Source organism: Mizuhopecten yessoensis, unplaced genomic scaffold, assembly GCF_002113885.1.
Source record: "Mizuhopecten yessoensis strain PY_sf001 unplaced genomic scaffold, ASM211388v2 scaffold5525, whole genome shotgun sequence".
NCBI classification, from domain to species: domain Eukaryota; kingdom Metazoa; phylum Mollusca; class Bivalvia; order Pectinida; family Pectinidae; genus Mizuhopecten; species Mizuhopecten yessoensis.
Genome location: NW_018406092.1, coordinates 6,985 through 18,337, shown reverse-complemented (window position 1 = coordinate 18,337; position 11,353 = coordinate 6,985). Strand labels below are relative to the sequence as shown.

Sequence of the window (11,353 nt, the reverse complement as noted above, 5' to 3'; positions counted from 1 at the left end):
AGTGACAATTGCTATAAAGGGTACATAACTACCAGACACAAAACAAAAGGAAACAGTCTTGCATTGCCAGATATGATATATATATACCAGGTAGTACTGTACTACATTTTGTTTACCAGAGAGGGTCAGAATGGAGAGTGCTGTGGAAAGGGAGTGCTTATATTATTTCAATAATTATCCAAAAAGGGAATAACACTGATAACAGTGAATATGGCATGTTTATAGATTATTCAGAAATACTGTTGTTTGTTTAATGACTATATGAAATACCTTACTTACCATTTCTGTACGAAAAGCAAGCTCTCTCTCTAGAGTAGACAGATGTGAAAAATGGCGATCCCTCTCAAACATGCCAGCTATATGATTTCTGCAAACAAAAATGGAGATATATATATATTGGATAACGATAAAAATTTAACACAGAAAAAAAGATATCCCAACCTGAATATATTAATGATCCACCTTTTGTAAATCCTGCTCACCACTATTTATCCCCAACATCAACGGGTGTGTATAGAGACATCCTCGTATAGAGACATCCTCGATATCCAGGGGTTACGCTCACTTTCACTCTCTGCACCCCTGGAATATGTCATAGCAAAATTGAAGGCACGAAGATAGCCGTTTTATTAGTCTAAGGTAAAAAAAGCACTGACCAATCGCTAGGCTGACACCTGTCTTGAAGATTACAAAGGAGAGATGGCCGACTTCAAATCCTGTCAATTTTTACCTTTACGTGACCGCGAGATTCTTTTGATGTACATCAAAGGATCAAACTAGTCTTTTTGTCTCATCATGATCAACAAGGTGGTGCACACCGAGCCTTCGGTTTTGCTATGACATATTCCAGGGGTGTAGAGAGCGAAAGTGAGCGTAACCCCTGGATATCGAAGATGGTATAGAGTATATATTATGATAATACTTTGTACAGCTGTCTTTTCAGCTTATTATCTAAGTTCCATTATACTTTCAACTAATATTGTCATTACAAAATCACTTTTTTCTCAAACCCAGTAATAACTTGATAATGGTTTGAATTGTTTATATACATTTGCATGCATTAAACTTATGTAATTCTGTTTACCTGTGGGCAACTCCAATGACTGCAGCTGTAAATATAAAAGGTAATCATGATCACTGTCAATAACAATTGGTCCATCAAGCTTGTTTAAATCAGCTTAAATCTTTGTATGGCCTTGGGACGTAGAATAGATGTTGTCTGTATGGCCTTTGGACTTAGATAAGGTGTTGTGTTTGTATGGTCATTGGACGTAGAATAGATGTTGTGTTTGTATGGGCTTTGGACGTAGAGTAGAGTAGGTGTTGTGTAGAATAGATGTTGTCTTTGTATGGTCTTTGGACGTAGAGTAGGTGTTGTGTTTGTATGGTCTCTGGAGGTAGAATAGATGTTGTGTTTGTTTAGTCTTTTGACTTAGAGTAGGTGTTGTGTTTGTATGGTCTTTGGACGTAGAGTAGGTGTTGTGTTTGTGTGGTCTTTGGACGTAGAGTAGGCGTTGTGTTTGTATGGTCTCTGGACGTAGAGTAGGTGTTGTGTTGGTATGGTCTCTGGAGGTAGAATAGATGTTGTGTTTGTATAGTCTTTGGACGTAGAATAGATGTGTTGGTCTGGTCTTTGGAGGTAGAGTAGGTGTTGTGTTTGTATGGTCTTTGGACGTAGAGTAGGTGTTGTGTTTGTATGGTCTTTGGGCGTAGAGTAGATGTTGTGTTTGTATAGTCTTTGGACGTAGAATAGATGTGTTGGTCTGGTCTTTGGACGTAGAGTAGGTGTTGTGTTTGTATGGTCTTTAGACGTAGAATAGATGTTGTGTTTGTATAGTCTTTGGACGTAGAATAGATGTTGTGTTTGTATGGTCTTTGGACTTAGAGTAGGTGTTCTGTTTGTATGGTCTTTGGACGTAGAGTTGATGTTGTGTTTGTATAGTCTTTGGACGTAGAATAGATGTTGTGTTTGTATGGTCTTTGGACGTAGAGTAGATGTTGTGTTTGTATGGTCTTTGGACTTAGAGTAGGTGTTCTGTTTGTATGGCCTTTGGACGTAGAGTTGATGTTGTGTTTGTATAGTCTTTTGACGTAGAATAGATGTTGTGTTTGTATGGTCTTTGGACGTACAATAGATGTTGTGTTTGTATAGTCTTTGGACGTAAAATAGATGTGCTGGTCTGGTCTTTGGACGTAGAGTAGGTGTTGTGTTTGTATAGTCTTTGGACGTAGAGTAGATGTTGTGTTTGTATGGTCTTTGGACGTAGAGTAGGTGTTGTTTTTGTATGGTCTTTGGACGTAGAGTAGGTGTTGTGTTGGTATGGTCTCTGGACGTAGAGTAGGTGTTGGGTTTGTATGGTCTTTGGACGTAGAGTAGGCGTTGTGTTTGTATGGTCTTTGGACGTAGAGTAGGTGTTGTGTTTGTATAGTCTTTGGACGTAGAGTAGATGTTGTGTTTGTATGGTCTTTGGACTTAGAGTAGGTGTTCTGTTTGTATGGCCTTTGGACGTAGAGTTGATGTTGTGTTTGTATAGTCTTTTGACGTAGAATAGATGTTGTGTTTGTATGGTCTTTGGACTTAGAGTAGGTGTTGTGTTGGTATGGTCTTTGGACGTAGAGTAGGTGTTGTGTTTGTATGGTATTTGGAAGTAGAATAGATGTTGTTTTTGTATAATCTTTGGACGTAGAATAGATGTTTTGTTTGTATGGTCTTTGGACTTAGATAAGGTGTTGTGTTTGTATGGTCATTGGGCGTACAATAGATGTTGTATTTGTATAGTCTTTGGACGTAGAATAGATGTGTTGGTCTGGTCTTTGGAGGTAGAGTAGGTGTTGTGTTTGTATGGTCTTTAGACGTAGAATAGATGTTGTGTTTGTATAGTCTTGGGACGTAGAATAGATGTTGTGTTTGTATGGTCTTTGGACGTACAATAGATGTTGTGTTTGTATAGTCTTTGGACGTAAAATAGATGTGCTGGTCTGGTCTTTGGACGTAGAGTAGGTGTTGTGTTTGTATGGTCTTTGGAAGTAGAATAGATGTTGTTTTTGTATAATCTTTGGACGTAGAATAGATGTTGTGTTTGTATGGTCTTTGGACGTAGAGTAGATGTTGTGTTTGTATGGTCTTTGGGCGTAGAATAGATGTTGTGTTTGTATAGTCTTTGGACGTAAAATAGATGTGTTGGTCTGGTCTTTGGACGTAGAGTAGGTGTTGTGTTTGTATGGTCTTTTGACGTAGAGAAGGAGTTGTGTTGGAATGGTCTTTGGACGTAGAGTAGGTGTTGTGTTTGTATGGTCATTGGACGTAGAGTAGGTGTTGTGTTTGTATGGTAATTGGACGTAGAATAGATGTTGTGTTTGTATGGTCATTGGACGTAGAGTAGGTGTTGTGTTTGTATGGTCATTGGACGTAGAATAGATGTTGCGGTTGTATGGTCATTGGACGTAGAGTAGGTGTTGTGTTTGTATGGTCTTTAGACGTAGAATAGATGTTGTGTTTGTATAGTCTTTGGACGTAAAATAGATGTGCTGGTCTGGTCTTTGGACGTAGAGTAGGTGTTGTGTTTGTATGGGCTTTGGACGTAGAGTAGGTGTTGTGTTTGTATGGGCTTTGGACGTAGAGTAGGTGTTGTGTTTGTATGGGCTTTGGACGTAGAGTAGGTGTTGTGTTTGTATGGTCTTTGGAAGTAGAATAGATGTTGTTTTTGTATAATCTTTGGACGTAGAATAGATGTTTTGTTTGTATGGTCTTTGGACTTAGATAAGGTGTTGTGTTTGTATGGTCATTGGACGTAGAGTAGGTGTTGTGTTTGTATGGTAATTGGACGTAGAATAGATGTTGTGTTTGTATGGTCTTTGGACGTAGAGTAGATGTTGTGTTTGTATAGTCTTTGGACGTAGAATAGATGTTTGTATGGCCTTTGGACTTAGATAAGGTGTTGTGTTTGTATGGTCATTGGACGTAGAATAGATGTTGCGGTTGTATGGTCATTGGACGTAGAGTAGGTGTTGTGTTTGTATGGTCATTGGACGTAGAATAGATGTTGCGGTTGTATGGTCATTGGACGTAGAGTAGGTGTTGTGTTTGTATGGTCTTTAGACGTAGAATAGATGTTGTGTTTGTATGGTCTTTGGACGTAGAGTAGATGTTGTGTTTGTATGGTCTTTGGGCGTAGAATAGATGTTGTGTTTGTATGGTCTTTGGACTTAGAGTAGGTGTTGTGTTTGTATGGTCTTTGGAAGTAGAATAGATGTTGTTTTTGTATAATCTTTGGACGTAGAATAGATGTTTTGTTTGTATGGTCTTTGGACTTAGATAAGGTGTTGTGTTTGTATGGTCATTGGACGTAGAGTAGGTGTTGTGTTTGTATGGTCTTTTGACGTAGAGAAGGTGTTGTGTTGGTATGGTCTTTGGACGTAGAGTAGGTGTTGTGTTTGTATGGTCTTTGGACATAGAGTAGATGTTGTGTTTGTATGGGCTTTGGACGTAGAATAGATGTTGTGTTTGTATGGTCTTTGGACTTAGAATAGGTGTTGTGTTTGTATGGTCTTTGGACATAGAGTAGATGTTGTGTTTGTATGGTCTTTGGACGTAGAGTAGGTGTTGTGTTTGTATGGTCTTTGGATGTAGAGTAGGTGTTGTGTTTGTATGGTCTTTGGATATTGTTTGTTTAGTTCCTGGACATAGAGGCCTCGGTCTCGGTCATTATTTGTTTAATGCCTTTATGGTCCGGCGTGACATGTTGGGTTATGATAGACTGTCTATCTTCCTATTGATAAAAGGGATCTTCAACTTGACAATTATGCCTGTGATTGTAAGGAAGACTGCATGGCTAGAAGATGTTCACAGTTATTTAGTTTAATAGTGGTTAATATCAAGGAGGATAACAAACTGTATATGTTATTATGGTGCAGGAGCTAGGACTTCAAGGACCAGGTAGGGGACATGGGCCTTACCTTTAGTGATGTGTACTACTGCTGCTACCGGTAGGCTAGGACTTCAAGGACCAGGTAGGGGACATGGGGCTTACCTTTAGTGATGTGTACTACTGCTGCTACCGGTAGGCTAGGACTTCAAGGACCAGGTAGGGGACATGGGTCTTACCTTTAGTGATGTGTACTACTGCTGCTACCGGTAGGCTAGGACTTCAAGGACCAGGTAGGGGACATGGGTCTTACCTTTAGTGATGTGTACTACTGCTGCTACCAGTAGGCTAGGAGGTTCCATTGTGTGATGGTGTGTTATATTTTCTCTATCTGGTTGATTTGGTGCGTGTTGTGTGGTTCTCATAACATTGCTGTGTCAAAGTTTGTATGCATGTTCTTTTATATGTTGTGAATGTGTTTGTAGTGTGCATTTTAGGAATCCTAGTGACTTTTTTTGTGTTGGAGGTAATTGTTGATGTGAGTGTCTCATTTAAGATTGCTTTGAAGTGTTAGTCCTAGGTATTTACTGGAGTTTGCTTGTAGTAATATCCGGGGGTGGAGTTTGTTAGTACTTTTGAATTACGTGCATTTGTTTGATATTGAAGAAATGTTGCATTTGTCAGAAATTGCATGAGCCAGTCTTACTCGAATTTTCTTGCTGCATCAATGTTCTGTTGCAATTTGATTGTATCTTTTCTGTTGTTTAAGGTTCAACAAGTCCCCTAAATGATGCTGTAGTCACCTAAAATTTCAACCCCCTGATAAGTCATGCTCAAAGACCTCAATTAAAAATCGGAACTTATATATGTTATTTGTATATATTGAATTTGTACACTGACTATACAAAAAAATACATAGCCAAGTTAACGTGGTCAAAAATAAGGCATTAAGGCTGATGTCTTCATAAAAATAGCTCACTGGATTTATAACATGTCAATCGTCATGTCTTTTGCGATCCAACCGAGTGCTGAGAAATGACCCATAATTTAAAGTTTATTTATATACCTAGGTCAAGCGGGAAAATCTGGTGAACAGTTTTTATCATTACTTCAGCCTTAATGCAGAATTTTGACTTTGTTAACATAGTTATTTACCTTTTTAATAGCTCATGTACAATTTCAATATATTTAAATGACATATATATATTCCGATTTTTGATAAGGGTATTTGAATATGACTTGCCAGGGGGTTGAAATTTAGGGTGACTATTACATCTTTTAGGGGCTTGTTGAACCTTAATGTTTTATATATGATCGAGTTCCTATTTTTGTGTCATCTGCGAAGAGGTTAAGGGTGCTTTGTTTGTGTATTCGAGAAGGTCGTTGATCTATATGAGGAATAGGATGGGGCCTAAACACTGTACTTAGTTAGGCATGATGTGACAAGAATTTTGTCTGATTGTTTTCCCTTTTGTACTACTGTTTGTGTGCGATGTGATAAGAAATCTGTGATCCATCTTGAATTCTGGTATGTTCAGATCATATGAGATAAGGTACCGAGACGACGTTTGCGATTGCTAAACATTGTTCTGGGATCTTTCGCAATATTGCAATAAATGTCCAATGTCTGGTGTTAGACGCAAGTAAAACACATCGGTGTAGGTCTTAATCAAACTAACTGTAACTTAATTACCAACTGAACCCATATTCTATATAAAATGTCTAGCTTTACCAAGAAGGAGAACAAGTGCAAGGTAAGACCACGGAATTCCTTCCGTTTCACTCATCTCCCTGATCTTATCATCTTGTCTCTTAGATCCCTTTTTCCTCGACTGGTTTTGGCTGCTGTTGTTGGTGTTTTGAGTTGTATTCCTTTTCCTCGGCGCCATGTTTGTTGTTGCCGGTAGGCCTATGCCACATAAGTCCAGAAACAGCTAAGAGCCACACTAAGAGCCACGCTGGGATTGGTTTATTTTGGTGAGCCTTCCCCGTCCGTGCGGTTTCCGGTTAAACCGACTAATATAGAATGTGTATAGAAAACTTAGATAGATGAATGAGCAGCAATCGTATTTCAATATCCAAATAAGTTAAAAAGTACACGCTTATTTTCATAATGATATCTTATATTTGAAAGAACTGATTTAATAAGAAATATCATGTGTTATACCACGGACTTAGATAATCTCATTCCGTGGTTATACTACGGATTAATTCCGGGTTATACCTGAGATCAGGTCAAACCAGATAAATGGTAAGCACTCATGTTGTATGTGATTGCAGTTGTTTGAAATTATTTTAAGAGTAAATTTGCCAAGTTTCGGGTCTTTTTAAAGGAATGTCTGATATATAGCTGTAATAGAAAAAAAAAGAAAATTTCCAAATGAAAGTGTAAATGGTATTAATCATGTATTTTTAATGTCGCCGTATATATGGAGAGTGCTGTAAAGGGAGGTAATTTGCAGACGACGCATGTTTCCTTCGCTTTCATCGTTGTTAAATACACGTACATCTAGTATACATCTAGTTATCAGTTTAAAAGTTCTTGTATTCGATGAACTGTTAGTTCGATAGTACAATCCATAAGTGATTATGTCATAAATAGATGTATTTATGATTTTACGATATATTTTTTGTCTGTTGACATGACATCAAGCTATCAGTGGTATTTCTTTATTTGTCACCGACAATATCCTCAAAATTTGGATAAAAAACCCAATAAGGATGAATAGATATGGCTACTAGTGCAAATTAATTACCTATACTTTTAAAAACTGTCAACGGGAAAAATATTAATACCAATGCATCAGATTGCTTGGAGCAAAAAACGTATGAAAGCCCATACGTGTCAAAATAGAGCATATTTTGTAATTTGCGAACACAACTTGCATTTTTTTCGGTTTTCGATAATTATATATTTTCATGCAATTTAATCGTTGATAACTTGTCTCTTATTGATATTTTATTTATATCTTGTAATTTCTTACTTTATTTCTATGTTTTGTTCATTTTCCCTCGTATAACTTTATCCCTGAACAAAACCACTATTGTGGCGTTTTTAACAAATACTCAAGTAAACGAATCCATATCTTATTAGATGATTAACACTGTAAATACGTCATGTATATAATAATCTGTGCTAGCTTCTTCATCGGATACAGTGGAAAATGGCTCGACATTTGGGCAGATCTATCGGGGATACATAGACTTCATCAAGCACGCCCACACCGATTGTACAGTTGTATTTGACCGTAATTCTTCCGAAAACACCCCGTTTAGGACGACGAAAGACATGTTCTTTGCAAACAATACAAATAAAGAAAAATGTATCAACCTGTTGAGTAAATAGAGGTCCGAGAGTGGAATTGATACAAAAAAGGCAATGTCTGACGCAGATGTCCTGATTGTACGTACTGCCGTATCTTCAACATTGTCAAAGCCAATCGTATTTTTATGAAAAGACACCGACTTACTTGTGCTGTTTCTCTTTCATCTAGAATTTACATAATTTCAGCCGCTGTACTTCAGATCAAATCATGATTCCAGAGGGAAAATCAAGGTGTGACTAATAATAATAATAATATACAACATTTATATAGCGCCCTATATACTTTGTAAAATTACTCTAAAGCGCTTTACAACATATGGATAATAATAATGGTTATAATTGTGAAAACAAAAAACAAAGGCTTACAATCACTTTTATACATTTAAGCAAGCAATGTGCACATAATTGAACAAATAAAAGGGTGGGATTTACATGACTTCTTTGCAAAGATTCTAAAATGCAGACGTGAAGAGGTGAGTTTTGATGTCCCTCTTGAACTTTGCCAGGGTATTTGACTTTCTAATAGCAGATGGTAAGCTATTCCACAACGTAGCCGAAACCCTCCCAAAGCATTTGTTTCCGTGGGTCACAGTACGAGATTTTGGGACACACAACACAGATTCTGACTCCGACCGCAGTGATCGTGACGGCTGATACAGAGTAGCAAGCTCCTGTAGGTACTGAGGAGCTGTTCCATTCAGTGCCTTGTATGTGTACACTAGAATTGTGTACTGCGACCTGTATCGTACAGGTAACCAGTGCAACGAATAAAGCACGGGTATGATGTGCTCTCTCTTTCGAGTACGAGTAATTATATATAACTAGCCGTGCTGCAATGTTCTGGGCCCTCTGCAGACGACTAGTTAGTTTGTCAGATATACCACAGAGCAGGGCGTTACCAAAATCCAACCGAGAGGTAACAAGTGAATGTACCAAAATCTTGCATGCAGCTGCAGTTAGAAACTGCCGGATACAGCCAATGTTCCTGATCTGTTAGTAACAGGATTTGGCAATAGCGTTCACTTGTTTCTCCATGTTCAGTGAACTATCAAAGTATACCCCTAGGTTTTTAACTAAAACTATGGCAAGCCAACTTAACATTTATTCAAGGAGCAATGTCGATCCTGTATTTAAAAAAAAAAAAAAGATATTTTATATAGCATATGAGATATTTTATATACTATATAAGATATCTTATATCGTATATAAGATATCTCATATAGTATATGAGATATCTTATATAATATATTATTATATAAGATATCTCATTTAATTTCTATATGAGATATCTTATATACGATATAAGATATCTTATATGCGATATAAGATATCTTATATACGATATCAGATATCTTATATACGATATAAGATATCTTATATACTATATGAGATATCTCATATAGAAACTAAATGAGATATCTTCTATAAGTATATAAGATATCATATATACTATATAGGATATAAGATATCTCATTTATTTTTCTATATAAGATATCTCATATAATATACAAGATATCTCATATATTATATAATATATCTTATGTAATTTAAATCTCGTTGCTATATAAGATATCTGATATAGAATGAGATTTCGTGGCATTAAAAAACAGAAACTAATTTTTCCCTCGAGAATCATTCGGAGCACATTCAGGATTGCATTGAGCTCGCCTTGTCTCTCTTATAGCGGCCAAAGCAGAGGCTGCCATTTCCCGCACTCTTGAAGTGGGCTCAGACATAATGGCAGCGACAGGAACACGTGTTGTTACAACAAGCCTACTGTCCCTACGTAGATCCTCGAGATATTCCGGACGGGGAGACTTCATTTTCGACATTTTGTTAAAATCTCGTTCCTTTATAAGATATCTTATTTAGTAACAAGACTTTAATTATATAAGATATCTTATATCTTATATAGCTATATGAGATATCTTATATAGCTATATGAGATATCTTATATATTATATAAGATATCTTATATAGAAAATAAAATGAGATATCTTATATACGATATAAGATATCTGATATAGCATCTCATTTAATTTCTATATAAGATATCTTATATAGTATATAAGATATCTTATATATTATATAAGATATCTCATATACTATTTTTTGAAATACAGGATCGACATTGCTCCTTGAATAAATGTTAAGTTGGCTAGCCATATAAAACTGTTATTGGACAAGATATTTGTGGGGTTCTGCCAGTTATCCACGCAATAAGCGGCTGTGATACCACTTATAGGATGTTCGGAATAAGTAAAGCTGCAACGCTAAAGTAGTTTCGAGATGTTGAATTATTGAAGTCACAATCACGTGTCTTTTTCAAGCAAAGTACGAAAGCACAGGTGATTAAGTCTGGAGAACATTTGGTTACTGCTGTATACGGCGGAGTGATTCATGAAGGTCTGGTGAAAAATCTGAACATATTTACATTAGATTGCATCAAAGTATCATAATACATTTTGCTGGGTTACCGGACATTTGGGAATACCAGGTGTTCAGATACACATGATAGTCACTTTGGCTGTCGCTAGTTTCCATGCATGAGGACATCATTTTTTGTCTACAAATGGTTAGTTTTCGAGTTCAAATAGCACCAGAAAACGTATTTCAGACTCAAAGTTGATTTTTTTTGTTACGTTGTTAAAATATGGCGCGTGCGAGGACTATGCATTCTGTTTCGGAATGTAGGAATAAATTAAGCCTATAGAAATACTTATATTCATTGAAATTTCAAAACCCATTAAAAATGCTAAAATGGTGACAGAAATGTTCATTTCAAGTGTAAGATATTGTAAAATTCAAGTCGTGATCCGTTTTTGGTACTGACATTTGCAAAAACCGGAAACGCTAATTGGTGATGTCAGAGTGTCTATAAATATCTCACGTGAGCACCGGGTGTTAATTTAGTTGGAAAGAACAGCTGCAACCATACATGCATATATATCTTTCTCTGAATTTACAATGAATGCATAAAATGACGGTTTGGTGATCCATTTTGGAAACTGTCATCCTGAAACCTTGATCTCTTGGAATCGGCATAAATCATCTCGTCCATACCAGTTAGACGATATATTGTCTGAAAACTAGTGATACTATTCGACTTCGAGATATATTTAACACGTTTTAAAAACGTTTTACGAGTGTCCAATAATTACTA

At 36.7% G+C, this 11,353-nt stretch overlaps 1 protein-coding gene across 1 annotated transcript in view; it reads right to left on the bottom strand.

The window, feature by feature from the left end:
• LOC110450878 (probable C-mannosyltransferase DPY19L1) overlaps positions 1–6,816 on the bottom strand; it is a 44,778-nt gene extending 37,962 nt beyond the window's left edge. The window contains exons 1-3 of the mRNA XM_021498651.1: positions 6,598–6,816; positions 1,085–1,109; positions 280–367 (exon numbers count right to left, since the gene is read on the bottom strand). Of these exons, the coding sequence (XP_021354326.1) occupies positions 280–367; positions 1,085–1,109; positions 6,598–6,754 (270 nt within the window). The 5' untranslated portion in view covers positions 6,755–6,816. The remainder of the gene's footprint in view (positions 1–279; positions 368–1,084; positions 1,110–6,597) is intronic.
• Positions 6,817–11,353: the final 4,537 nt, after the last annotated feature.